Source organism: Pungitius pungitius, chromosome 12 (assembly GCF_949316345.1).
Source record: "Pungitius pungitius chromosome 12, fPunPun2.1, whole genome shotgun sequence".
Taxonomy (NCBI): Eukaryota; Metazoa; Chordata; class Actinopteri; order Perciformes; family Gasterosteidae; genus Pungitius; species Pungitius pungitius.
Window position 1 is genome coordinate 16,364,674 of NC_084911.1, and position 26,378 is coordinate 16,391,051.

Sequence of the window (26,378 nt, forward strand, 5' to 3'; positions counted from 1 at the left end):
TATTCAAACTGCATTTCATCAAACCAACAGAACGAAGGAGCAAACATGCTCACTTTGTTCAGAGTATCTTTGGTATTTTGGAGAAATATCGGTTGCCTTTTCAACCACTTAAGAGCTTACGTTGACTGCTAACGTACTCATTTCCCAGCCTTATATGTTAGATCAGTGCTGCATGCCCATGATTGACAGCTGCTCCAAAGATAAAGCAAAATATGACAAAATGGGATTTTAATAAAAGTTAGCAATTGCAATTTTAAAAGCTGGAGATGGTTCCATAGTAAAACTTAAAAAGATCATTTTCTTAAAATGACATTATGTTCAACAAAAAAAAAGTCAGAGGAGCAGTTCTCAAAACATTTCAGGGGGCTTTAAGTGAGATGAGGCCATGTTAGCACAAAGACTAGAATCACTTCTAAACCGCTATCCTGCAGTAAATGTCTCGTTAGCAAGTAAGCTAGTGAACAATGTCTTTTCATAGAGCTAAGCTAGCCCCGAGGATTTGTGCTCCTCAGTCAAGTCAGACTGAACACTTTAATATACAGGGAATAATTAAAATAAAAAACAGCGCATGCACAATTACACAGCTGTCTTAGCCGCTGAGCACCACCTTGATGGTGCTACCTCTTTGCATATCTTAATAAGCAGCGGAAGTTCTGGCCAAAAAGGCCCAAAATGCAAGCAACCCTGACTTCACCCAGACAAAAAGAGGCGGAAAATGCAAACTTTAGCTTAATGGTTTTTAAAGGCTAAATACTTGTCTTAAAAATAAAATGAGTAGAGAAAATCTTCCAAACTGTCCCATCAGAAAAAAGGAGGAAATAAATCCCACGCTGATCCATTATGTTGAAAATAAGATGTGATTTGTTACTTTATGGTTATCTGCTGATTGATGTCCATCCAAAAAGAGTCTCTTCTATTTCGTACATCTGAATAGTCATGATTGGCTCCCTCAGCATGCACAAACCAATCGAATTACCTCCTTTTTAATCATCATCCAGAAGCATGCATCAAGGTAGGTCCAACAGTAGCCTTGCAGCAGGGTTCACACTGTGATAGAATTTTGTAGGTTAAAATGTTTACAGGGCATCGACTTGTCTAATGGTCAGAGAAATGTTCCGGAAGCAGGACTCTTGAGCCATGAGGGCCGAGTGCGGAAACTAGAGTACAGTTTGTGCATGTGGAGGCAGACTCGGTCCTGCTCATAGTAGCAGCCGTGCCTCGGACTGCTCCTGCAGCGCTGCACTCGTATCCGTCTCTGCCGCCGAGCCCTTCTTCTCCTCCTCCTCAGCTTTCTTTTTCTCAGCCCTGGTTTTGAACCTCAACCCGTGGCCTGTCAATCAAAGGTTGGATTAGTTTCTATTGAATAAAGTGAAAGAGTCATGTTTCTTCGGACCATTATTGGTGAATAAAGATGGACAACGTGACCCAGAGACGAACCAAAGAAAACCAGATACAGTGTCGTTCCTTCATATGAAAGATGACCAGTGTTACATTTAGATGAAATAATGATGTCGTTCCCATGAACGGAGGAGGGACAATAAGTCCACTTGAGGTTTAGTTCTAAAAGCGAGTGTACATAAATATCTTCATATGCTGTTGTGTGTATGTAGCTTATTAGCTTAGCTTGTTTTCTCTAGTTACCGCGCAAATCTCAACATCCATTTTTACTCTGCGTCTGCATGCATCCCATTAAGCAAAGGTTCCAGCGACCCACTGGGTGTTTCCCAAAGTCAAGAAAATCTGTTACAGAGCAAATTCAAAAGGAAGGAGCTCGCCAGAGTACTTTTACCCCTCACTATTAAAATCAGGCTTGGTGGCTGTTGAAATCTGCAAAACGAGACGGGTTTGATGAGCCTGGTTTTTCGACGAGTTATTATTTGCCATATATGAGGTAAATGATCATTTTTCCAAAGAAGTAATAATGATCAGTGCTTATAGAACATTTTCTGACAGTTTCTGTACATGTACTGACTTGGGCAGTCAGCCACCTCCTTGAAGGCCTTCTTCTTACAGCAGCTTCGACAAAGGTTGAAGTCACATTTATTGCCCTGCGGAGCAAAATAACCCTTATTAATAAATAATAGTGTATACATTTCTTTGGACATTCACAGAATGCCACGTAGGGTGCACACATCTTCAGTACAAACACACTGACCTTTGGGTTCCCGCACTGCTCACACTTGATGTACTTGGCTGCTAGGGAGAGAGGGGGCGGCAGTGTTTTTATCACGCTATTTCATTCAAAGAGGAACTGGTCGGCCTGACGGGAAAGTGGCGGGTCGGACTCACGCTTGTGCTCGGGACAAAAGTTCTTGTGCGGGTTTCGGGATCTCTTCTTCTGCTTGTTTTTGGAGAGAGTGTCGGCCGCTGCGTCAAAGTCCTCCAGCGCCCTCTTCTGACACACCGCCTTCTTCACCTCTGAGATTTTGCCGTCGCCGTTGACCTCCGGTTCCTTCGGCCTGTATGAACAGCCGGTCAGATCATAGAACGCTGGCTTGGCGCTCAGCACTCTTCTTCACATCACTCGATGCAGAGCTTGCGGTCGTATGAAGACCGTGTCAAAGTGAAAGGATCACAATGAGGAAAAACAACGAGAGATGGGGACTCACGCTGGCCTGACGTAGGGCTGGCAGATCCAGTGAGGGAACGGCAGGCTGCCCTCCTTCTCCTCTGCGTCCTTTCCTTTGGCAATCTCCTCCTGCACAGGACAGCGATGTATAATGAGTCCGATCAGCAATTCGGCCATGCTGGTTTGTGGCAGTAACGGACCAGTATCTGGGTTTTGTATAAAGCCATATGCATTAAAGATTATTGAGATGAACTCAAAGTCTCCCTTTTCCTCCTCTTCGTCGTCGTGCATGCGCTGCTGCTGAAACATTCACGACCTCCTCAGTACATGGTTTGTAACGCCGCTGTGTGCGCTTACCTGGCAGCGCAGCCGCAGCTGTTTGCTGACCCCGGCCAACCCCTCGATGGTCTTCACCTTGGCCAGCTCCTCTCTCAGGTCCTGGTGGATCTGTAGTCTACACGCACACACACACAGAGCTCTAAATGAATTTGCGAGATGTGTTCCCAGCATAAAGTAAAAGGTCAGTGGACACCCAAACTAACTATAGTGCTGCAGGATGGAAACTGGCTCATCGATTTTGGCTTCCTGATCATTCCTTTAGAGGTCTTAAATAAGTTTAACACAAGCAGTATTAAGATTCATATTATATACATGAACTAGCCCAGCAGCTGGCAGACATTTCTCACTCAGCTACTAAGTCGCATCTTCCCACAGAACAGCACCACATTGAATTTCATTGTCATTGTGAAACAGAGCGGCTAATATCGGAGAACAAAGGGAATATCAGCAAAATGTAATTAGTACACAGAAATGAAATGAAACCAGACCCCTGATGGATGCAGGATAATTCGCATCTGCATTCAGATGCATTTTAGGAGATTTCCACGCCTCTCAATGAACATCCTTCTGTATTGAAGAAGACTTGAAACTAGAGACCATGAACTCATGTTTACTGATGGATGTAATCAAGAGAGAGGTTATTTTCTCATAGACTTAATTTACTGCACTGCTAGTCAGTAGAAATAATGCTAGTTTTAAAATCATTCTGCATTGGGGTCCATTCGGCAGAACCTAACATTTCCTACTCCTAAGCCTTCGACTGCTGAGAAAGCTACAGGGACGTCATCTGATTTCAAGCCCAATGATGACAAGGTTCTTTAGTTTTAATCGTGTACTGTGATTGCTTTTACAATATTAATATGAGGATGAATACTATATGGTCTATCTTGGCCTAATTGCATGGAGGAAGATGGTAAAGGCATACGCAGGCGCACACACACAGAAAGAGACACATACGTGTGGTGCCAGAGCTTGAAGAGGTGTGCTCGTACATAGGACAGAGTGCAGGGGGGGTGCTCCTTCACCACATCCAGGTATTCCTCTGCCATCTCCCATATGGGGGGACTGCATCCCTCAAACAGCGCCGGGTTGTGGAGGTTCCCCTCTAAAATAAATTATTGAGAATACACGAAAATAATTTCATAAAGAGGCAAATCCTGAGCACAAATGCACATCAGATATCATCCATTAACACCCTGAACTAAGTACATAATGGGACATCGTAGACCTGCACTCATGACTCCTTGCACCCCCGTCTCCTGAATGCAGCGCTCCACATCGCTCAGGTGATGAATGTTACCGTTAGCAAACACTGGAATGTTCACTGCCTTCCTGCAGCAGAGGAACAACACACAAATTCACCATTCACATTCGCTCTGTCAATTCTAAATCTAGATTATTTGAGAGCGAGGTGCCTATCTTTGGACAACGGTTGTCTTTTCATAAATACAGCCGGACTATATGGCACTCAGCCTAGTTTCGAGATGGATACGCGCTGCTACAGGCAGGAGGATTTGTTCACTCAGGACGAAATGTCCCATTGAGCCCTGAGAGCTGACTGATAGATGCCAATCAGAAGAGCTGGTCCATTGCTGCTCAAATGTTGATGTGACACATCCTTGAAAGTGGGTGGCGGCCGCTCACCGTACTGCCGCGATGTGCTCCCAGTTAGCGATGCCCGTCGAAGCCCCTTTCTGCTCTTTGGTTCGGCCGTGCACTGTGAGCAGCTGGGAAGACAAAGGCGAGATTCAGGACGGTTATGACACCCTTCCGATGGCTTCCTGAAGCTGGTGAGATTTCACAGACGAATATGTATAAGCAAGGAAAAAGCTTTATATTTATATAATTAGAATTTATATTTCTAAAAAAGGACAGCGGATCTCCGTTTGGTTGCGCTTTAATATCACACCTGACACCCAGCTTTCTCCAGCATCTGGGCATAGCCGACCGTCCTCTCCAGCTCCTTGAACACACGGATCTTGCATGTGATGGGCACCGAGAGCTTCTCGTGCGCCAACCGGACTGTTAAATGAGCGAATGTCAGCTGTCAAGGGGGGACACTGGTGCCTTTCGACAGCGATAGCTCATCCCAGAGTCGTAAGGCTGACTTACCCATTTTCTCTAACAGCTCCCACTCGTCTTGGAGGAAAGCTCCGTAGTGTCCTTAGAAAGAAAGCATGGAAAGGGGTCAGACTGGTAGGCTTTGGCCGACTGTTACACCCCCCCCCTGAAGTTGTAAACCCTGATGCGTACCTCTTTTAGCGATCATCTGCGGACAGCCCAGGTTGAGGTCGATGGCGTCGCAGTAGTCCTGGGCCAGGAGAGAAGCCTGGAGGAACACCTCCGGGTCGTTGGCACAAAACTGACACACAGGGAAAGCGACACTGCATTCCGTGAGGAACCTTGGTAAAGGCGAATGCTGGTATTGTGAAGTCTTTTTTTTCCCGGGTCTTTATGTGCGAGTTATGGGAACTGTTTTTTAGAATTGGTCCAGTATTGAGGCAAAACATGCAGAGGAGTGGGTCGTCTCGGCATGCGCGTTTCATTTACAGTCTGGACGGAGACCATGTTTACTGAGGTAATAAACAGATATTTTTTTCATAGAATTATAGGCAATCAGACTTATTTTTGCCCCCTGCTTTGGCGGCGGCGGCAGATGCATATTATTAATTAACATGTTAAAATTGGTTCCAGGTTAAAAGATACACTCTTCACGAGGGTTCATAAGGCTTGTGACGAGATGTTGACTGCGCCCACGTGGATCCTCACCTGTGTGATGAGAGGTCGGTCCTCCTCACACACCTCGTTGTACAGGTTTTCCCGCCTGTAGTTGGCGTCGCGAACAAAGACCTGGGCGTGCAGCATGGGGGTGTAGCAGAGCTGGGCGCCGTGACGGCGGCTCAGCAGGCGCCAAGCAAGCTCGCTCTGGTCCACCATGGGGGCCACCACAAAGCGGGCCTCCTTCAGGGTCTTCCTCCAGAACTCGAAGCCTTGGAGCTTGGCCATCACAGTCGACTTTACAGGCGGAGGAGGTGGAAACAAACGAAAGACTCTGCAAAGTGGTAGACGTAATGGACAAACTAAGGAGAGGCACACAGGGGGGAAAAGATTTGGGATTTTGTTGTGGCACCCAGTCGTTCCACCAAATTTCATCCCGGGCTGCTGTGAACGTCTTCAACTGTGTTGAATTTCAAAACATAAGAGCTTATGATGAAAATAATGGGATAAATGTGAAATCATTTCACAACCCTGGAACTTTTCTCTGGCACTCTAAGGTGTCTTTTCAACACCAACATTGTGTCTGGCCTACTCATTCCCCCTACATTGACTTACTACGGATTTAAAAAAAATACAAATGTATGTCTTGTATTTTAAGTTAGTTGATTAACCAATTCATGGACTTCCCACAAGGTGTCTGAATTTACTGACACTGAAGGTTTAACTTGCGAAGTTGCTGAATGCATCGTTAGCTCAGTTACTGTAAGTTGTATTATTAGCTTCATTGGCATTTTGTTTAAAGTTGCTGTATCGGCGGTTTTTCGTATATAACGTTAGTTATTCGTACCAAATATGAATGATGTAACTTATTTCTTGATTTTAAGACGGCCAACTTCCCAGCTGACCAGGGACCACGGATGAGAACCAACAGTCTTGTTTGTTTACGAGCATGAACCGCACCGTAACGTTTAGCTAGCAGAGCTACGCGCACCGGGTTGCCATGAAGCACATGATGCAGCACCGCGGTACAAAGGCACAACGCTAGCGCGGGTCTGTTCGTCTGGCAGCGTCACGCGCCGCCCTTGTCACGTTCTAACTGTAACGTTACGTCACCATTTCGCTATATATTTTAATATATTATTGTTTCACCTGCAATATTGTGGGGTTAGTGGAGTATTTCCTCACGCATCACATTCCAAATGTGTGCAACGGCGAAATAGAACCGTCGGGAAACATTACCTGGGCGTTCTTCTTCTTCTTCTTAGAAATAATTGTTCGTATCCACCTATTTGCTGTGGTCGCCCCCTTCCGGCATGGTGTACAGAAGCAAGATGACAGTAGCGAAACGTCCGCATATGGCGGCCATCTTGGTCCGGTCAGCTGTCTCACCCATAACATTGTTTCGGTAGTGATACATATAATTTAAATAATAAATGCTCAATTTCAAACGGTTTAGTTTGTTATCAACATCAGAGATGTAGTTATGATGCTGGATACGTATGAATGAGCATTATTATTATTATAGTAATTATGATAAATAGTATTAAAACCCATTCTCGCAAGAACTCAAATAAATGCCCGGTCAGATATCACAACACAACAGATATCAGTGACATATTGCTCAAAAGAGACACACACGAAGATTACTTGATTTATGTTAGCAATAACAATTACATACATACAATTGGTTTAGACAGGATGTTTCTCAGAAGTTATATTTGATTGGACAAAGAACAACTCAGTAAGTTTTGCCAGATATCAGTGACATTCAGCAGGAATATAGTATATAATATATATATATATATATATATATATATATATATATATATATATATATATATATATATATATACACACACCCACACACATACTGTGTGTGGGTGTGTGTGGGTGTACCAGGTTCAAGTGCACGGTTTTCTGTCAGAAACAGATTTATCACAATTAAATTCACATTTAAATCACAATGAGTCACAATTTTCTAAGAGAGAACCAAATAAATCTAGGGAAAGCATGGTATTCCGCTGTCGTACATAGAATAAAATAGTTATAGTCATATAGAAGAATAATGAAATAAAAATAAAATATTTTTTCCCCCTGTTGCAGATGCTTTGTCAAAAAGAAAACCCACACCACTGTTTTACGAACTTGAATGATAAAATAGACTTTACGGCCCTTGTCTAAACTGAGTGACACTTTCCACACACTAAAAAGAAACCCAGTTTTAAATAAACTTTCCCTTTTAATATCGTATTTTCAAGGAAAATGTCTTCAATTTAGCGATACTCCCTAAAAGTCGTATTAGTTTTCCCAGCAGCAGGTCAGTTTGGTTGGGCTCAACCCCATTTTTTCCTGTACAAATCTTAGGCCACAATGTAAGCTTGCTTGGAAAAAATTGTTTGGGTGCCAGATTTTACCTCAAGGACACGGGACATGGTGATAGAGACCATGGGAAAGGTGTGGAGAATATTTAGGTCCTGTTTATAACCCAAGGACAAATCACAAAATAACTATATGAGACCCACAACTTGCATGTAGCAACCATTATTAACCAGTTATTACCGATAGAACAGAAACTTCTCACTGAAACATCAAATCCATCTTCAAGATAACTACAAGAGGATGATAGCAGCAGCTGAGGGGATTCTTTTAAAAAATCACAGCAAACATTGACCATTTGAAGCATTAATAAAAAAACAGCTTCTACCAAAACGGCTAAGCTGTTATAACTCAGTATTACACCTTCTAAGCATAAAAGTAGTCTTTCATTTTTAAAGGATCAGCATGGCGTGATTATATTGTTTTTCTTTTATATGTATACTGTCCAATCAAAAAAACAAACAAACAACTAATGTTGGCCCATCCACCAAATTCAAAGCATCTCATAAATATACTGTCCTTTCCAAAAACAGCAGGTATCGTTTTGTAATACAGCAAACAGTTTGACTGTGCCGAGAGCCGCAGGAAGTTATCATAGCTCAATGCACCATCCACTGTTATCTAATGATAATCCTTGTTCCTGCTAAATCATTTCACTGAGGCATTGTTTGCTAATAGTTAGTAAGAGGCAAACTAGCTCTCACGCAGTAAGCAAAGGGGCTAGCACGTTCCCAGCTGACTTGGGTTAGCGGTTAGCCAGCTAATCTTAGCTATGCCTCTAGCGGTTTAGTGCTACTTTTTAAGCAGAAATACTTGAATAAGAATAAAAGAGAATAGTTGAATATTTGTAAAAGTGGTTTTTCAAAAGTTCTTCATGAGACAAAGGGTTTTATTATTAGAACCCTTTTTGTCTAAAGAACCCCTCTCAAAGAGATCAAGAGGGAACATTTATGAATGGTGCTACTAAAACAAAGAAGATATATATATTCGTAGTCAGCATATTTATTTCTATTTCTAATATAGAATATCGTCTCAAAATGACTTCTTGATTTAATTTGCTGGTGGCCACATCCAAATAAAATGAATGATATGATCACAGCAAAGCAAAAACAGAGTTATTCTATGAGACATTTAGTGATGAAACCTTTCTAAAAAAACCTTTTCTATTTCATACGTCATTAACACCAATGAGCCCCCGCCGGTCACTGATTTTGAAGAATGCACAACAATCTATTAGTGTCATTAGAACACCTCACAGTTCTCGACACCTCCATCCCTAAGCTCCTAATCACAGGCAGGTTTCAGGGTTTGTAGCCGTGTCGCCATTTTGACATTGCTCTTTCAAGAACCTTTCCACTTCCTTTGAGCACACTGTTTTGCTTTCCTCTACTCTCTCGTTGTGTATCTCCTCCTCCTCTGTCTCCTTCTCTTGCCCCTCTCTTGCTCTCTTCTCCTCTTCCTCACTCATCTTTGAAGGCTTGGCATCATGCGTCACTGTGATACTCTCAAGCTTGTCTGCCAAAGCTGAGGACTTTTTTCTGATGAACAGAAAGTTACAAGTGGCCAGAACCACGGCAGAGAGGACCACCTCACTTCCTGCCAGCAAGAAAACCCACATGTAGTTCTTGGTGGCATCAAGAAGTCGGCCTGTGGAGAGACAGAAAGACAGATGAGAGGATGAAAAAGAAAAAGTCATAAAGATATAAACCTAGTTAATGTGCTCCCTCTGGACTTACAATCGATTTGTCACACCAAGTCTGCACGTATGTTAGCAAGGCCTTAACTATATTGTGGCAAAACAGGGGAGGAACCAAGCACAGGAGGCGGAGCTCCACGCTCCGATTGAGGAGGTGATAAGAAGGATATATTATCCTGTGCAGGTACTGCAGCCACGAGGGACGTGGCATTGGTCACACCTGCGGGCCATCAGCTAATTGGAGATGGAGGATATATCTTGGGCGCAGAGCAGACACTGAGAGAGGCAGAAGGTGGCGGTAATGCACCTATAGAATGGATGCCAACCCCTGAATAACAACAACAACAAAAAGAAGAAGAAGACGACGACACTGAGAGAGGGACGGAGACCGACGCAACATGAGAGAGAGGAGCGCTGAGAAGAGGTAACAACCAGGACTCTCCTCTCCTCTGCCCCTAACAGGACAAAGGAGCCGGTGACACGGTGGAGAAGACTGGGGGCACTAACTAACTCTTTCTGTTGGAAGTTGGCCTAAGGAGGCATTATTTTGACCTTGTTATTAAAAGGACCCTTTTTGTTTTACAATTACTGCCTTCGAGCCTCATGTTTTATACCTGTATCTGGCCTCCCTTCCCCCGGTTTGCCACAATATCTATATAATATAATAATAAGGGGAAGCGGAACCGGGAACATACGGCTAGTTGACCGTATTTTTGATTTGATGCAAATATGATATAAGATCCAATTCTGCACATGATGAAATATCTTTTGTATATGTACAAAGCAGCAACCTGCAGTTTCTGAAAAAGGAAGCCATTAAGCAGAGGTGTCCAGTAACTACAAATACTTTGTTACCCAAAACTTCTACTTAAGTAAGGTATCTATACTTTACTGGAGTATTTATTTTTCAGACTACTTTTTACTTCTACTCCTTACATTTTCACGCAAATATCTCTACTTTCTACCACTTACATTTAAAAAATAGCCTTTACTCCTATTTCATTTTGGCTTGTTTTCCACTTATTGTTCAAAAACACACCTACAAAAATAACCTATCCAGATAAATCGCCCCATCTGGATAGTGATTTGTATTGTGATTGGATGAGAAGTATAAACCTTTACCATTCCGACACATTATTGGTTTTCTCTGTGATGCCCCTGCAGAGGAGACAAATCAGAGTAACGCCTGGGGTCTGTTTCAAGAAGCGGGTATAGTGGAAACTTTGAGTTTGTTAACTGTGAGATAAGGGAAACCTTGGGTTGCCTGTTTCAGAAAGGGAGATAAACGTCTCCGGTTACGAATGTAACCTTAGTTCCCTGAAAGGAACGAGACGCTGCGTGGAAACGCTGCGTGACCGCCTCTGCGTGACCGCCTCTGCGTGACCGCGTCATGAAGCACGTGTGAAATCTAACCAATGGCGAGCTGGTACGTCATAGGCGGGCAACGCCCGGACCAGGAAGCTATTAAGGGACCCGAAGGGCAGGACCATTCATCTCTGAACGGCCGAATCAAGTGCCACGGGCAAGCTGGGAGTATGGCATTGACACCCAGCGTCTTAACTATATTACATTCGTAACCGGAGACGTTCCCTCTCAGGGAACTCGAGCTGCGTGGAAACGCTGTGGCAACGCCAATAACCACTCTGCCATATGAGCAAGTGACCGTAGTGTGAAGTCAGTGCGCACACTCAGACGAGAACACCTGCGCTCCTGGCGTGGAGTTAAGGTCTAGACGATACAACCTCACGAACGTGTGGGGAGAGGACCAGCCTGCCGCCACAATCGTCGTGCAGCGATACTTTACCCGATAAAAGGGCTTTAGAAGCCGCCATACCCCTGGTAGAATGGGCCCGGAAAGCCAAAGGTGGAGGCTGACCGTCGGATTCATAAGCAAGTGAGATGGCCTCAACCACCCACTTGCTTATCCTCTGCTTAGGCCCCCAGTATTGGGTGGTTCGAAACACATGAACAACTGTAGTGGACGGAGCCTTAGGAATATAGCCGGGGGAAGGTAGTAAGAACGCCTTCACCATGCCGGGTGCAAATTCCAAGCACGAGGGGGCCACCGAGAGGGCTTGCATATCTCCAATTCTTTTGAGGGAAGAAATAGCAAGCAGGAAGAGGGTCTTAAGAGCCACATACTTCACTGCAACCTCTGCGATGGGCTCGAAAGGAGCACCGGAGAGACCTTCTAGTACGATGGCCAGGTCCCAAGACGGTACTCTAGTGCTGGCTGCTGGCCTCAGCCTCAGGGTGCCACGAAGGAAGCGGGATACCAGTGGGTGTCTCCCCAGAGAACGCCCATCTAGTGGGGCATGAGTTGCCGACAGGGCCGCCACATATACTTTGATAGTAGATGGGGACAAACCTGTGGAGAAACGTTCCTGCAGGAACTCCAGCGCTGAACCGCCTCAGGTGGCGGCACGGATCTCTGCATGTCTGACTGACATCTCCCAGTGGATGTCCATCCATCACCTGAAGATCAACCCCGAAAAGACCAAACTACTTTTCTTCCCTGGAAAAAACTCGCCCACTCAGGACCTGACTGTTAACTTCGGCGACTCCGTGTTAACGCCCACTCAGAGTGCCAGGAACCTCGGCGTGACACTCGACTCCCAACTCTCCCTGACTGCCAACATCGCAGCGACGACACGATCCTGTAGATACACGCTCTACAACATCAGGAGAATACGACCCCTTCTCACTCAGAAGGCGGCACAGGTACTGATTCAGGCTCTTCTCTCCCGCCTCATCTCCCGCCTTGACTACTGTAACTCTCTCCTGGCAGGTGTCCCAGGTACAGCCATATGACCACTGCAGCTCATCCAGAATGCAGCAGCTCGAATGGTCTTCAAATACTTCAAAAACCACACCACTTCTCCATTCTCTTCATTGGTTACCAGTGGCTGCCCGCATCCAGTTCAAAACATTGGTACTGACGTACCATGCTGTGAATGGATCGGGACCAGTCTACATCCAGGACATGGTGAAACCCTACATCCCAACCCGCACACTCCGATCTGCATCGGCCAAGCTGCTTGTTCCTCCCTCACTGAGAGAAAAGCACTCGGCGAGATAATGACTCTTCGCTGTCCTGGCTCCCAGATGGTGGAATGAGCTCTCCGACGACATCAGGACTGCAGAGAGCCTCTACATCTTCCGTCGAAACCTCAAGACACACCTTTTTAGTAGAGATGAGCCGGATACTCGGCTGAAACGAGTATCCGGTACAGATAAAGCACTTTTGGCGAGTATGAGCATTATAAGAGTAATACGAGTCAATATCTGTGCTCGGATTGAATAAAAGTCCTCATTGGCTGGTAGTCACAGCGCCCCTCCCCTACACACATACTGTCTGTGTTGCTGTGTCCCGCTCGGCTCACTCACACACAGAACACTGAGAAGTGAACAGCTCTCTCTCCCTCTCTGTCGTCAGGTTCGCCATAAATTTAAAGGATTTCTTCGGCTTCAGATTTATTTTTTTTACTTCGGTTGTTGTTAACTAGTAGAGTTTAGGTAAACGTGGGGTTTATTAAGACGTGGTTCGTAAGAATGCGACTCGCGTTGCGTCTCTGCCTGTCGGAGATTTTTTTTTTCTTCATTTGGCTCGAACCAGTTTTTAGTTTTTTTACTTCACGCACTGATCTCTTTCTCTTTTCCTCTCTCTGCCGGAGTTTTTTTTAACCGTCTGCTGGCTCTCTTCACACACACACACACACCACAATAATTAAGAAGGAATGCTGTGCGTCAGTACAGTACACTTTTTAGACTCTACCTTGACTCAAACACTAGCAAACCGTAGCACTAACAAATGGTAGCACTTAAATTGTACTTATAATGGCACTTTTCTATAACATGTTTTGAAACTGCTTATTTGATGAAACATTTACTTTCTTGTTACTTGTTCTTCTGAGTTTGTATCTCTATGTGGAAATGCACTTATTGTACGTCGCTTTGGATAAAAGCGTCAGCTAAATGACATGTAATGTAATGTAACCGACCGGGCAGTTAACTGGGTCTAGCTGTCGTTCCCCACACCAAGTGGCAATGGGCCTCCACCCACCGGAATACGCCTTCCTTGCGGCGGGGGCTCTGGAGTGGAGGATGGTCTCCATGACCTCGGTCGAGAGACCAGATTCTAAGAGGCGGGCCCCCTCAGGTGCCACGCCCATAGTTTCCATAGCTCCGGGCGGGGGTGAACGATGGACCCCGATGCCTACGGAGGGATATAAGGTCCGCCAACCATATTCGTGCCGGCCAGAACGGGGCTACTAACAGTAGACTGACGCCGCCCTGATGGACCTTCTCCAGAACCCCTGGGAGCAGAGCAACCGGGGAAAAAGCGTAGAGACATGACCTCGGCCACGCCTGCACCTGCACTGCACCGGCACTGCACCCAGCGGGGCAGGATGCGTGAGGGAGAACCACAGAGGACAGTGAGTCGTCTCTCTGAAGGCAAACAGGTCTACCTCGGTAAGACCGCTTCTCCACAGGAGCTCCACCACCTCGGGATGGAGTCTCCAGTCCCCGGGCCTCGGCCCCTGTCAGGGCGTCTGCCCCCTGGTCTAGGTACTCTGGAATAAAAACGAGTTTCCCGAGGGACCACCATATGGCCAGAGCCCACAGGCAACGCCGAGTGACCTTGATCAGACGGCGCTGGTTTCCCCTCGGGGAGAACCCCTTGGCTCTGAGCCACCACTGTAACGGTCTAAAGTGCAACAGGCCGCAAGGGATCACGTTTGATGCTGCTGCCAGCCGACCTAGTAGCTGGCCTAGCTTGGCGTTGAGTCAAAAGAGCTAGGCCGATGAGTAACTGGCCTAGCTTGGCTGCAGAGAGGATCGAAGCTACTCGAGCGGGAGACAGATGTCCCCGCGTCATGGTCGAATCACAGATCACGCCAGGAAGGTGGTCCCTTGCAATGGGGACAGTACACTCTTCCTGGCGTTGAGTCTCAGCCCCAGACGGTTGATGTGGGCGCGGACGTGGTGTCGACGGGGAAGGAAAGCATTGAGCGCCTCAGCCTGCCACCTCTCCGTGTGGAGCTTGTCCGCGACCCCGAAGAGGGTTTACGGGGAAAGAGGGGCATCAAGGAGGAAGGACTAAGCCATGTCGCTTAGCCTCAGCTAAACCCTGAACCCTACGGTCAGTCGCTATGGTAACTGAGCCTGTCAACCTAACCTGGTCGGGAGCCGGTTTCCTTCAAGAAACCTTGAATTTCTTTCACAGGCTCCTCCCTCTGACAGCAGCCAGCCAATGACACAGCGCGCTTTCATTTCCTCATTCATTCGTATTCTGAATCAGGCGGATTTTAGGGCAGTTTCCACATAAGAACAAAATAAGACCCTCCTCTACCCCAATCACTTCCAGTTGGCATTAGCGTTGTTCATGGTTCGTCATCAGGTTGCTGCTACTGCTGCTGTTACCTTACACCACCACCATCAGGGGGATTAGGCCTATTGGATCTCAGTATCCCTGCCTTCAGGGATAGTACGTCATGACTGAGTCCAATCGCCAAAGACCTCGTACAATTCATATTTGATGCTTGTGTAATGAATGATTGTTTTACTATTTAGTGAGTCTCTCCTGATTGAAATATGAGCATGGTGTGTATTGCTGTGTCGTTTGCTGCAGAAGCATGTTGCTTTTGTTTCTAATTACGATTCATACTCGCTGTACGCTTGCATTAATATTTCAAGCCCAACAGGGGTGACGTATGCCGACCGATTGTTTTTTGCCATTGTTGTTTTACATCTTATTTTAGCTGACGCTTTTATCCAAAGCGACTTACATTGCATTATAACCCATGCATTACATTTTTGCCTGGGGAGCAATTAGGGGTTAGGCGTCTTGCTCAGGGACACTTCGACATGGCACATGGGGCAGCCGCGATTCAAACCACAAAGCTTGCGGCCCCCAGCGCACTGCACTACTCCATGCGCCACCATCGCCCCATTTCATCACGGCTTCATTCATGCTGCCTTTATACTGTGGTGGTGCACGCGCTCAACTCTTGAGTCAACCTGCTCGGAGTTGATTGAACCAAACAGCTGTTCTGAAACCCAAAACTGAGAGTTTCCCATCTCAGGGTAAATCAACTCAGAGTTTAGGGTTTGAGTTTGTTGAACCTCCTTCTTGAAACGGACCCCTGGTGCGAAAACTGATCGGTGGAAGGTTTCTTTTTCAAAACGGCACAAGCCGATCTCAGTTAGTATTTAGCGACATGGACTCTCCTCCTCCTCTAAACTCCATGTACCGTTAAATGAGTATCTACATGACCATGGGTTTGTCGTAAATGTTTTTTCTAATTTTATTGAGAATCTGGCACAGCACACCACCTGCAAGTAGCGCAGCCTCTTAAATTAAGCAATATAAAGTTATGCCTTAATGCAAGACTTTAGAAATGAATACAACGTTTTCAGTATTTGCTCATGAAGCCTGATTTTCCAATGTGGATGTTTTTGTATTTTAGCAAGAGTTTCGCTTTCTATCAGCAAAAACCTTTAAAATGAATTATCTTTGCACTGACTGACCTGCACCAGGGGGGCCCACCAGCACAGCAATGGCCTCCATGAGCAGGACCAGGCCAATGGCACTAGGGAACTTCTCAGTGCCAACTATTGCCATGAGAACCTCAAACTGCAGGGCACCCACCATGCCGTAGGAGAGGCCGAAGAAGATGCAAAAGACCACCAACGAGGCGTAGTCTTTGGCCTGGTAACACATGTGTAGTAGAATGTGAAAAAACACCATCCCGCTGCTGGACTTTCCAGATCCATAACGAGCAAGCATTTACCCACCTGTGATCCGACCAGATCAGTGATTCCATTGAAGAGCATAGCGAAGCTGAAGAGGTAGACACAACGAGGCCGCACCCATTTCAGTCCGGCAATCACGCCGCACGTGGGCCGTGCAAAAATGTCAATGAAGCCCAGGATGGAGAGTAGCAGGGCTGATTTGGTATCTTCATTCCCCAGCTCCTTGGCATAGCTCACAATGAACACTGGAGGCACAAACAGCCCCAAAACCATGATGGACGCCGCCACAGTGTAGATGAAAAAGCCGCGGTCTTTGAACACAGAGAAGTCCAGCAGTTTCGCTTTGACCTTCTTCATCTTTTCTGGTCCTTCTTGGTTGTCTAAATCCAGTACCTTGGACTTGAGTGCCTTGGGACCGACCAGAGGCTTCATTAAGGCCCCGCACACGCAACAGTTTAGTAGAAGGCCACCCAAGATAAGGAAGCCCCCCCTCCAGCCATACTGGTACTGGAGGACCTGGCCGAGTGGTGAGAGGCAGCACAGAGCTACGGGGCTTCCTGCTGCTGATAGCCCATTGGCCAGAGGACGCCTCTCACTAAAGTAGCGGTTGAGCATAATGAGAGATGGTTGGAAGTTCAGAGCTAACCCCAAGCCTGCAGCAAAAAACGGAAAAAAAGGAAAAGTTATTATGTCTTTGGATTTTTCATATTTAACCATCGAAAAAAACAGATACATTGTTTTGTGCCAAACCCCCCTGTCCTCCTCCCCCCTCCACCCTTCTTCCGGGAGACTTTGTCACCTACTTTACCAAAAAAATTGCTGACATACGCTCCTCTTTCTCTAACCCACCTCCATCCACCTGTATCCCACCGACTTCACCTCTATCGCCCTCGCTTCCCTGTTTCACACCCGTCTCCTAACAAAGTTCCTACCTTGGTAACCTCTGCCCGTCCCACCACCTGCCCGCTCGACCCCATTCCATCCCACATTCTACAGTCTATCGCCCCCGAACTTCCTTTTCCTCACCTGTCTCAGGTCTCAACAATGCTCTGTTTTCCCAACTCTCTGAAGAAGGGAAGAGTTAACCCACTCTTGAAGAAACCCACCCTCAACCCTTCTGAAGAAAACAACTACAGACGTGTCTCTCTTCTTCCCTTTCTGTCCAAAACTATTCAACGTGCTGTCTTTAACCAACTCTCCTCCTACCTCTACTGTAACAACCTCCTTGACCCCCACAAATCAGGCTTCAAGGATGGCCATTCCACAGAGACCGCTCTTCTTGCTGTCTCAGAGCAACTCCACGTTACTAGAGCCGCCTCTCTCTCCTCCATCCTCATCCTTCTCGACCTTTCTGCAGTATTTGACACAGTAAACCACCAGATCCTTACCTCTTCCCTTTAGGAACTTGGGGTCACAGATTCCGATCTCTCTCTTCTTCTCCTACCTTGATGGCCGCACGAACCGGGTTACTTGGAGAGGATCTGTGTCGGAAACTTGTCCTCTTACTACTGGAGTTCCTCAGAGCGCCGTCCTGGGCCCCCTTCTCTTCTCCAACTACACCAACTCTCTCGACTCAGTCATCCGCTCACATGGTTTTCCCTACCACAGCTATGCCGATGACACCCAATTAATTCTTTCCCACCCCCACTCAGACAATCAGGTGGCAGCACGGATCTCTGCCTGTCTGACTGACATCTCTCAGTGGATGTCCGCTCACCACCTGAAAATCAACCCCGACAAGACCAAACTACTTATCTTCCCCGGAAAATAATCTCCCATGCAGGACCTGACTGTTAACTTTGGCAACTCCATGTTAACGCCCACTCTGACTGCGTGACACTTGACTCCCAACTCTCCCTGACTGCCAACATCACAGTGACAACACAATCTTGTAGATACACGCTCTACAACATCAGAAGAATACGGGGCCTTCTCACTCAGAAGGCGGCGCAGGTACTGATTCAGGCTCTTGTCATCTCCCGCCTTGACTACTGTAAATCTCTCCTGGCAGGTCTCCCTGCTACCGTCATTCGACCACTGCAGCTCATGCAGAATGCAGCAGCTTAACTGGTCTTTAACCTTCCGAAATTCTCCCACACCACACCACTTCTCAGTGCTGTGAATGGATCGGGTCCTGTTTACATCCAGGACATGGTGAAACAACATCAAAACAATGCTCAAATATTACAATACCAAAAGTGATCCTGCAAATGAACCGCCACAGCTTTTGTAAATAAGCAATATTTCTGTGAAATTGCATAGAGATTGGATTTTGAGGTTTTCCTTCGGCATTATAATGTTCCATTAGTCTTTTCCTTATTATCATATAAAGTTTGGACGCCCAACGTGGGGCTCGAACCCACGACCCTGAGATTAAGAGTCTCATGATCTACCGACTGAGCTAGCCGGGCACTGAAGGGTGTTTCCATAGTAGACGGGCGCAACCTATTCTTGCGGGGACCCACATTTCCATGTGCCGTGAGGTTATTGGTTTAACTGTGTTAGCACCTAAGGTTAGAAAAAGTTCTCAAAACAACGCTCAAATATTACAATACCAAAAGTGGTCCTGCAAATGAACCGCCACAGCTTTTGCAAATAAGCATTATTTCTGTGAAATTACATAGAGATTGGATTTTGAGGTTTTCGTTCGGCATTATAATGTTCCAGCAGTCTTTTCCTTATTATCATATAAAGTTTGGACGCCCAACGTGGGGCTCGAACCCACGACCCTGAGATTAAGAGTCTCATGCTCTACCGACTGAGCTAGCCGGGCACTGAAGGGTGTTGCCATAGTAGACGAGCGCAACCTATTCTGGCCGTGACCCTTATTTACATGTGCTGTGAAGGTATTTGTTTACCTGTGTTAGCACCTAAGGTTAGAAAAAGTTCTCAAAACAATGCTCAAATATTACAATACCAAAAGTGGTCCTGCAAATGTACCGCCACAGCTTTTGCAAATAAGCATTATTTCTGTGAAATTACATAGAGAATGGATTTTTGAGGTTTTCCTTCGGCATTATAATGTTCCATCAGTCTTTTCCTTATTGTCATATAAAGTTTGGACGCCCAACGTGGGGCTCGAACCCACGACCCTGAGATTAAGAGTCTCATGCTCTACCGACTGAGCTAGCCGGGCACTGAAGGGTGTTGCCATAGTAGACGGGCGCAACCTATTCTGGCCGTGACCCCCATTTCCATGTGCCGTTAGGTTATTGGTTTACCCGTGTTAGCACCTAAGGTTAGAAAAAGTTCTCAAAACAATGCTCAAATATTACAATACCAAAAGTGGTCCTGCAAATGAACCGCCACAGCTTTTGCAAATAAGCACTATTTCTGTGAAATTACATAGAGATTGGATTTTGAGGTTTTCCTTCGGCATTATAATGTTCCAACAGTCTTTTCCTTATTATCATATAAAGTTTGGACGCCCAACGTGGGGCTCGAACCCACGACCCTGAGATTAAGAGTCTCATGCTCTACCGACTGAGCTAGCCGGGCACTGAAGGGTGTTGCCATAGTAGACGGGCGCAACCTATTCTGGCCGTGACCCCCATTTCCATGTGCCGTTAGGTTATTGGTTTACCCGTGTTAGCACCTAAGGTTAGAAAAAGTTCTCAAAACAATGCTCAAATATTACAATACCAAAAGTGGTCCTGCAAATGAACCGCCACAGCTTTTGCAAATAAGCACTATTTCTGTGAAATTACATAGAGATTGGATTTTGAGGTTTTCCTTCGGCATTATAATGTTCCATCAGTCTTTTCCTTATTGTCATATAAAGTTTGGACGCCCAACGTGGGGCTCGAACCCACGACCCTGAGATTAAGAGTCTCATGCTCTACCGACTGAGCTAGCCGGGCACTGAAGGGTGTTGCCATAGTAGACGGGCGCAACCTATTCTTGCGGGGACCCACATTTCCATGTGCCGTGAGGTTATTGGTTTAACTGTGTTAGCACCTAAGGTTAGAAAAAGTTCTCAAAACAATGCTCAAATATTACAATACCAAAAGTGGTCCTGCAAATGAACCGCCACAGCTTTTGCAAATAAGCATTATTTCTGTGAAATTACATAGAGATTGGATTTTGAGGTTTTCCTTCGGCATTATAATGTTCCATCAGTCTTTTCCTTATTATCATATAAAGTTTGGACGCCCAACGTGGGGCTCGAACCCACGACCCTGAGATTAAGAGTCTCATGCTCTACCGACTGAGCTAGCCGGGCACTGAAGGGTGCTGCCATAGTAGACGGGCGCAACCTATTCTTGCGGGGACCCACATTTCCATGTGCCGTGAGGTTATTGGTTTAACTGTGTTAGCACCTAAGGTTAGAAAAAGTTCTCAAAACAATGCTCAAATATTACAATACCAAAAGTGGTCCTGCAAATGAACCGCCACAGCTTTTGCAAATAAGCACTATTTCTGTGAAATTACATAGAGATTGGATTTTGAGGTTTTCCTTCGGCATTATAATGTTCCAACAGTCTTTTCCTTATTATCATATAAAGTTTGGACGCCCAACGTGGGGCTCGAACCCACGACCCTGAGATTAAGAGTCTCATGCTCTACCGACTGAGCTAGCCGGGCACTGAAGGGTGTTGCCATAGTAGACGGGCGCAACCTATTCTGGCCGTGACCCCCATTTCCATGTGCCGTTAGGTTATTGGTTTACCCGTGTTAGCACCTAAGGTTAGAAAAAGTTCTCAAAACAATGCTCAAATATTACAATACCAAAAGTGGTCCTGCAAATGAACCGCCACAGCTTTTGCAAATAAGCACTATTTCTGTGAAATTACATAGAGATTGGATTTTGAGGTTTTCCTTCGGCATTATAATGTTCCATCAGTCTTTTCCTTATTGTCATATAAAGTTTGGACGCCCAACGTGGGGCTCGAACCCACGACCCTGAGATTAAGAGTCTCATGCTCTACCGACTGAGCTAGCCGGGCACTGAAGGGTGTTGCCATAGTAGACGGGCGCAACCTATTCTTGCGGGGACCCACATTTCCATGTGCCGTGAGGTTATTGGTTTAACTGTGTTAGCACCTAAGGTTAGAAAAAGTTCTCAAAACAATGCTCAAATATTACAATACCAAAAGTGGTCCTGCAAATGAACCGCCACAGCTTTTGCAAATAAGCATTATTTCTGTGAAATTACATAGAGATTGGATTTTGAGGTTTTCCTTCGGCATTATAATGTTCCATCAGTCTTTTCCTTATTATCATATAAAGTTTGGACGCCCAACGTGGGGCTCGAACCCACGACCCTGAGATTAAGAGTCTCATGCTCTACCGACTGAGCTAGCCGGGCACTGAAGGGTGCTGCCATAGTAGACGGGCGCAACCTATTCTTGCGGGGACCCACATTTCCATGTGCCGTGAGGTTATTGGTTTAACTGTGTTAGCACCTAAGGTTAGAAAAAGTTCTCAAAACAATGCTCAAATATTACAATACCAAAAGTGGTCCTGCAAATGAACCGCCACAGCTTTTGCAAATAAGCATTATTTCTGTGAAATTACATAGAGATTGGATTTTGAGGTTTTCCTTCGGCATTATAATGTTCCAACAGTCTTTTCCTTATTATCATATAAAGTTTGGACGCCCAACGTGGGGCTCGAACCCACGACCCTGAGATTAAGAGTCTCATGCTCTACCGACTGAGCTAGCCGGGCACTGAAGGGTGTTGCCATAGTAGACGGGCGCAACCTATTCTGGCCGTGACCCCCATTTCCATGTGCCGTTAGGTTATTGGTTTACCCGTGTTAGCACCTAAGGTTAGAAAAAGTTCTCAAAACAATGCTCAAATATTACAATACCAAAAGTGGTCCTGCAAATGAACCGCCACAGCTTTTGCAAATAAGCACTATTTCTGTGAAATTACATAGAGATTGGATTTTGAGGTTTTCCTTCGGCATTATAATGTTCCATCAGTCTTTTCCTTATTGTCATATAAAGTTTGGACGCCCAACGTGGGGCTCGAACCCACGACCCTGAGATTAAGAGTCTCATGCTCTACCGACTGAGCTAGCCGGGCACTGAAGGGTGTTGCCATAGTAGACGGGCGCAACCTATTCTTGCGGGGACCCACATTTCCATGTGCCGTGAGGTTATTGGTTTAACTGTGTTAGCACCTAAGGTTAGAAAAAGTTCTCAAAACAATGCTCAAATATTACAATACCAAAAGTGGTCCTGCAAATGAACCGCCACAGCTTTTGCAAATAAGCACTATTTCTGTGAAATTACATAGAGATTGGATTTTGAGGTTTTCCTTCGGCATTATAATGTTCCAACAGTCTTTTCCTTATTATCATATAAAGTTTGGACGCCCAACGTGGGGCTCGAACCCACGACCCTGAGATTAAGAGTCTCATGCTCTACCGACTGAGCTAGCCGGGCACTGAAGGGTGTTGCCATAGTAGACGGGCGCAACCTATTCTGGCCGTGACCCCCATTTCCATGTGCCGTTAGGTTATTGGTTTACCCGTGTTAGCACCTAAGGTTAGAAAAAGTTCTCAAAACAATGCTCAAATATTACAATACCAAAAGTGGTCCTGCAAATGAACCGCCACAGCTTTTGCAAATAAGCACTATTTCTGTGAAATTACATAGAGATTGGATTTTGAGGTTTTCCTTCGGCATTATAATGTTCCATCAGTCTTTTCCTTATTATCATATAAAGTTTGGACGCCCAACGTGGGGCTCGAACCCACGACCCTGAGATTAAGAGTCTCATGCTCTACCGACTGAGCTAGCCGGGCACTGAAGGGTGTTGCCATAGTAGACGGGCGCAACCTATTCTGGCCGTGACCCTTATTTACATGTGCTGTGAAGGTATTGGTTTACCTGTGTTAGCACCTAGGGTTACAAAAAGTTCTCAACACAATGCTCAAATATTACAATACCAAAAGTGGTCCTCCACCGCCACAGCTTTTGCAAATAAGCATTATTTCTGTGAAATTACATAGAGTTTGGATTTTGAGGTTTTCCTTCGGCATTATAATGTTCCATTAGTCTTTTACTTATTATCATATAAAGTTTGGACGCCCAACGTGGGGCTCGAACCCACGACCCTGAGATTAAGAGTCTCATGCTCTACCGACTGAGCTAGCCGGGCACTGAAGGGTGTTGCCATAGTAGACGGGCGCAACCTATTCTGGCCGTGACCCTTATTTACATGTGCTGTGAAGGTATTGGTTTACCTGTGTTAGCACCTAGGGTTACAAAAAGTTCTCAACACAATGCTCAAATATTACAATACCAAAAGTGGTCCTGCAAATGAACCGCCACAGCTTTTGCAAATAAGCATTATTTCTGTGAAATTAGATAGAGATTGGATTTTGAGGTTTTCCTTCGGCATTATAATGTTCCATCAGTCTTTTCCTTATTATCATATAAAGTTTGGACGCCCAACGTGGGGCTCGAACCCACGACCCTGAGATTAAGAGTCTAATGCTCTACCGACTGAGCTAGCCGGGCACTGAAGGGTGTTGCCATAGTAGACGGGCGCAACCTATTCTGGCCGTGACCCTTATTTACATGTGCTGTGAAGGTATTTGTTTACCTGTGTTAGCACCTAAGGTTAGAAAAAGTTCTCAAAACAATGCTCAAATATTACAATACCAAAAGTGGTCCTGCAAATGAACCGCCACAGCTTTTGCAAATAAGCATTATTTCTGTGAAATTACATAGAGATTGGATTTTGAGGTTTTCCTTCGGCATTATAATGTTCCATCAGTCTTTTCCTTATTATCATATAAAGTTTGGACGCCCAACGTGGGGCTCGAACCCACGACCCTGAGATTAAGAGTCTCATGCTCTACCGACTGAGCTAGCCGGGCACTGAAGGGTGTTGCCATAGTAGACGGGCGCAACCTATTCTGGCCGTGACCCTTATTTACATGTGCTGTGAAGGTATTGGTTTACCTGTGTTAGCACCTAGGGTTACAAAAAGTTCTCAACACAATGCTCAAATATTACAATACCAAAAGTGGTCCTGCAAATGAACCGCCACAGCTTTTGCAAATAAGCATTATTTCTGTGAAATTAGATAGAGATTGGATTTTGAGGTTTTCCTTCGGCATTATAATGTTCCATCAGTCTTTTCCTTATTATCATATAAAGTTTGGACGCCCAACGTGGGGCTCGAACCCACGACCCTGAGATTAAGAGTCTAATGCTCTACCGACTGAGCTAGCCGGGCACTGAAGGGTGTTGCCATAGTAGACGGGCGCAACCTATTCTGGCCGTGACCCCCATTTCCATGTGCCGTTAGGTTATTGGTTTACCCGTGTTAGCACCTAAGGTTAGAAAAAGTTCTCAAAACAATGCTCAAATATTACAATACCAAAAGTGGTCCTGCAAATGAACCGCCACAGCTTTTGCAAATAAGCACTATTTCTGTGAAATTACATAGAGATTGGATTTTGAGGTTTTCCTTCGGCATTATAATGTTCCATCAGTCTTTTCCTTATTATCATATAAAGTTTGGACGCCCAACGTGGGGCTCGAACCCACGACCCTGAGATTAAGAGTCTCATGCTCTACCGACTGAGCTAGCCGGGCACTGAAGGGTGTTGCCATAGTAGACGGGCGCAACCTATTCTGGCCGTGACCCTTATTTACATGTGCTGTGAAGGTATTTGTTTACCTGTGTTAGCACCTAAGGTTAGAAAAAGTTCTCAAAACAATGCTCAAATATTACAATACCAAAAGTGGTCCTGGAAATGAACCGCCACAGCTTTTGCAAATAAGCACTATTTCTGTGAAATTACATAGAGATTGGATTTTGAGGTTTTCCTTCGGCATTATAATGTTCCATCAGTCTTTTCCTTATTATCATATAAAGTTTGGACGCCCAACGTGGGGCTCGAACCCACGACCCTGAGATTAAGAGTCTCATGCTCTACCGACTGAGCTAGCCGGGCACTGAAGGGTGTTGCCATAGTAGACGGGCGCAACCTATTCTGGCCGTGACCCTTATTTACATGTGCTGTGAAGGTATTGGTTTACCTGTGTTAGCACCTAGGGTTACAAAAAGTTCTCAACACAATGCTCAAATATTACAATACCAAAAGTGGTCCTGCAAATGAACCGCCACAGCTTTTGCAAATAAGCATTATTTCTGTGAAATTAGATAGAGATTGGATTTTGAGGTTTTCCTTCGGCATTATAATGTTCCATTAGTCTTTTACTTATTATCATATAAAGTTTGGACGCCCAACGTGGGGCTCGAACCCACGACCCTGAGATTAAGAGTCTCATGCTCTACCAACTGAGCTAGCCGGGCACTGAAGGGTGTTGCCATAGTAGACGGGCGCAACCTATTCTGGCCGTGACCCTTATTTACATGTGCTGTGAAGGTATTGGTTTACCCGTGTTAGCACCTAAGGTTAGAAAAAGTTCTCAAAACAATGCTCAAATATTACAATACCAAAAGTGGTCCTGCAAATGAACCGCCACAGCTTTTGCAAATAAGCACTATTTCTGTGAAATTACATAGAGATTGGATTTTGAGGTTTTCCTTCGGCATTATAATGTTCCATCAGTCTTTTCCTTATTATCATATAAAGTTTGGACGCCCAACGTGGGGCTCGAACCTACGACCCTGAGATTAAGAGTCTCATGCTCTACCGACTGAGCTAGCCGGGCCCTAAAGGGTGTTGCCATAGTAGACGAGCGCAACCTATTCTGGCCGTGACCCTTATTTACATGTGCTGTGAAGGTATTTGTTTACCTGTGTTAGCACCTAAGGTTAGAAAAAGTTCTCAAAACAATGCTCAAATATTACAATACCAAAAGTGGTCCTGCAAATGAACCGCCACAGCTTTTGCAAATAAGCACTATTTCTGTGAAATTACATAGAGATTGGATTTTGCCACAGCTGCCACAGCTTTTGCAAAAATGCATTATTTCTGTGAAATTACATA

At 45.4% G+C, this 26,378-nt stretch overlaps 2 protein-coding genes and 17 non-coding genes across 22 annotated transcripts in view; all 19 read right to left on the minus strand.

Annotated features, from left to right (window-relative positions):
* Window positions 1-213: 213 nt before the first annotated feature.
* Window positions 214-6,939, minus strand: dus1l (dihydrouridine synthase 1-like (S. cerevisiae)). 4 transcript variants are annotated; one of them, XM_037476135.2, is made up of 14 exons: window positions 6,866-6,939; window positions 5,678-5,960; window positions 5,162-5,270; window positions 5,021-5,071; window positions 4,818-4,930; window positions 4,553-4,635; window positions 4,137-4,240; window positions 3,866-4,013; window positions 2,927-3,023; window positions 2,610-2,698; window positions 2,290-2,459; window positions 2,156-2,193; window positions 1,973-2,048; window positions 214-1,330 (listed from the first exon to the last, which is right to left on the minus strand). In XM_037476135.2, the coding sequence occupies exons 2-14, from the start codon at window positions 5,912-5,914 to the stop codon at window positions 1,200-1,202; spliced, it is 1,446 nt and encodes a 481-aa protein (XP_037332032.2). In that variant the 5' UTR covers window positions 5,915-5,960; window positions 6,866-6,939; the 3' UTR covers window positions 214-1,199. The 4 variants fall into 4 exon arrangements, with proteins under 4 accessions (XP_037332032.2, XP_037332029.2, XP_037332033.2 ...); XM_037476132.2 differs by having other exon boundaries at window positions 2,156-2,196; XM_037476136.2 differs by lacking the exon at window positions 6,866-6,939 and adding an exon at window positions 6,776-6,859 and having other exon boundaries at window positions 2,156-2,196.
* A 541-nt stretch (window positions 6,940-7,480) lies between these two features.
* The window catches only part of slc16a3a (solute carrier family 16 member 3a), a 242,377-nt gene continuing 223,479 nt past the window's right edge, over window positions 7,481-26,378 (minus strand). Inside the window, exons 4-6 of the mRNA XM_037476146.2 lie at window positions 16,497-17,107; window positions 16,230-16,410; window positions 7,481-9,649 (exon numbers count right to left, since the gene is read on the minus strand). Of these exons, the coding sequence (XP_037332043.2) occupies window positions 9,291-9,649; window positions 16,230-16,410; window positions 16,497-17,107 (1,151 nt within the window). The 3' untranslated portion in view covers window positions 7,481-9,290. The remainder of the gene's footprint in view (window positions 9,650-16,229; window positions 16,411-16,496; window positions 17,108-26,378) is intronic.
* Window positions 19,155-19,227, minus strand: trnak-cuu (transfer RNA lysine (anticodon CUU)). Its single transcript has one exon. It is a non-coding gene; the product is annotated as a tRNA-Lys (tRNA).
* On the minus strand, window positions 19,518-19,590 carry trnak-cuu (transfer RNA lysine (anticodon CUU)). The gene has a single exon. It is a non-coding gene; the product is annotated as a tRNA-Lys (tRNA).
* trnak-cuu (transfer RNA lysine (anticodon CUU)) lies at window positions 19,880-19,952 on the minus strand. The gene has a single exon. It is a non-coding gene; the product is annotated as a tRNA-Lys (tRNA).
* On the minus strand, window positions 20,242-20,314 carry trnak-cuu (transfer RNA lysine (anticodon CUU)). Its single transcript has one exon. It is a non-coding gene; the product is annotated as a tRNA-Lys (tRNA).
* Window positions 20,604-20,676, minus strand: trnak-cuu (transfer RNA lysine (anticodon CUU)). Its single transcript has one exon. It is a non-coding gene; the product is annotated as a tRNA-Lys (tRNA).
* trnak-cuu (transfer RNA lysine (anticodon CUU)) lies at window positions 20,966-21,038 on the minus strand. The gene has a single exon. It is a non-coding gene; the product is annotated as a tRNA-Lys (tRNA).
* Window positions 21,328-21,400, minus strand: trnak-cuu (transfer RNA lysine (anticodon CUU)). Its single transcript has one exon. It is a non-coding gene; the product is annotated as a tRNA-Lys (tRNA).
* On the minus strand, window positions 21,690-21,762 carry trnak-cuu (transfer RNA lysine (anticodon CUU)). Its single transcript has one exon. It is a non-coding gene; the product is annotated as a tRNA-Lys (tRNA).
* Window positions 22,052-22,124, minus strand: trnak-cuu (transfer RNA lysine (anticodon CUU)). Its single transcript has one exon. It is a non-coding gene; the product is annotated as a tRNA-Lys (tRNA).
* Window positions 22,414-22,486, minus strand: trnak-cuu (transfer RNA lysine (anticodon CUU)). Its single transcript has one exon. It is a non-coding gene; the product is annotated as a tRNA-Lys (tRNA).
* trnak-cuu (transfer RNA lysine (anticodon CUU)) lies at window positions 22,776-22,848 on the minus strand. Its single transcript has one exon. It is a non-coding gene; the product is annotated as a tRNA-Lys (tRNA).
* On the minus strand, window positions 23,138-23,210 carry trnak-cuu (transfer RNA lysine (anticodon CUU)). The gene has a single exon. It is a non-coding gene; the product is annotated as a tRNA-Lys (tRNA).
* Window positions 23,494-23,566, minus strand: trnak-cuu (transfer RNA lysine (anticodon CUU)). The gene has a single exon. It is a non-coding gene; the product is annotated as a tRNA-Lys (tRNA).
* On the minus strand, window positions 24,218-24,290 carry trnak-cuu (transfer RNA lysine (anticodon CUU)). The gene has a single exon. It is a non-coding gene; the product is annotated as a tRNA-Lys (tRNA).
* Window positions 24,942-25,014, minus strand: trnak-cuu (transfer RNA lysine (anticodon CUU)). The gene has a single exon. It is a non-coding gene; the product is annotated as a tRNA-Lys (tRNA).
* trnak-cuu (transfer RNA lysine (anticodon CUU)) lies at window positions 25,304-25,376 on the minus strand. The gene has a single exon. It is a non-coding gene; the product is annotated as a tRNA-Lys (tRNA).
* trnak-cuu (transfer RNA lysine (anticodon CUU)) lies at window positions 25,666-25,738 on the minus strand. The gene has a single exon. It is a non-coding gene; the product is annotated as a tRNA-Lys (tRNA).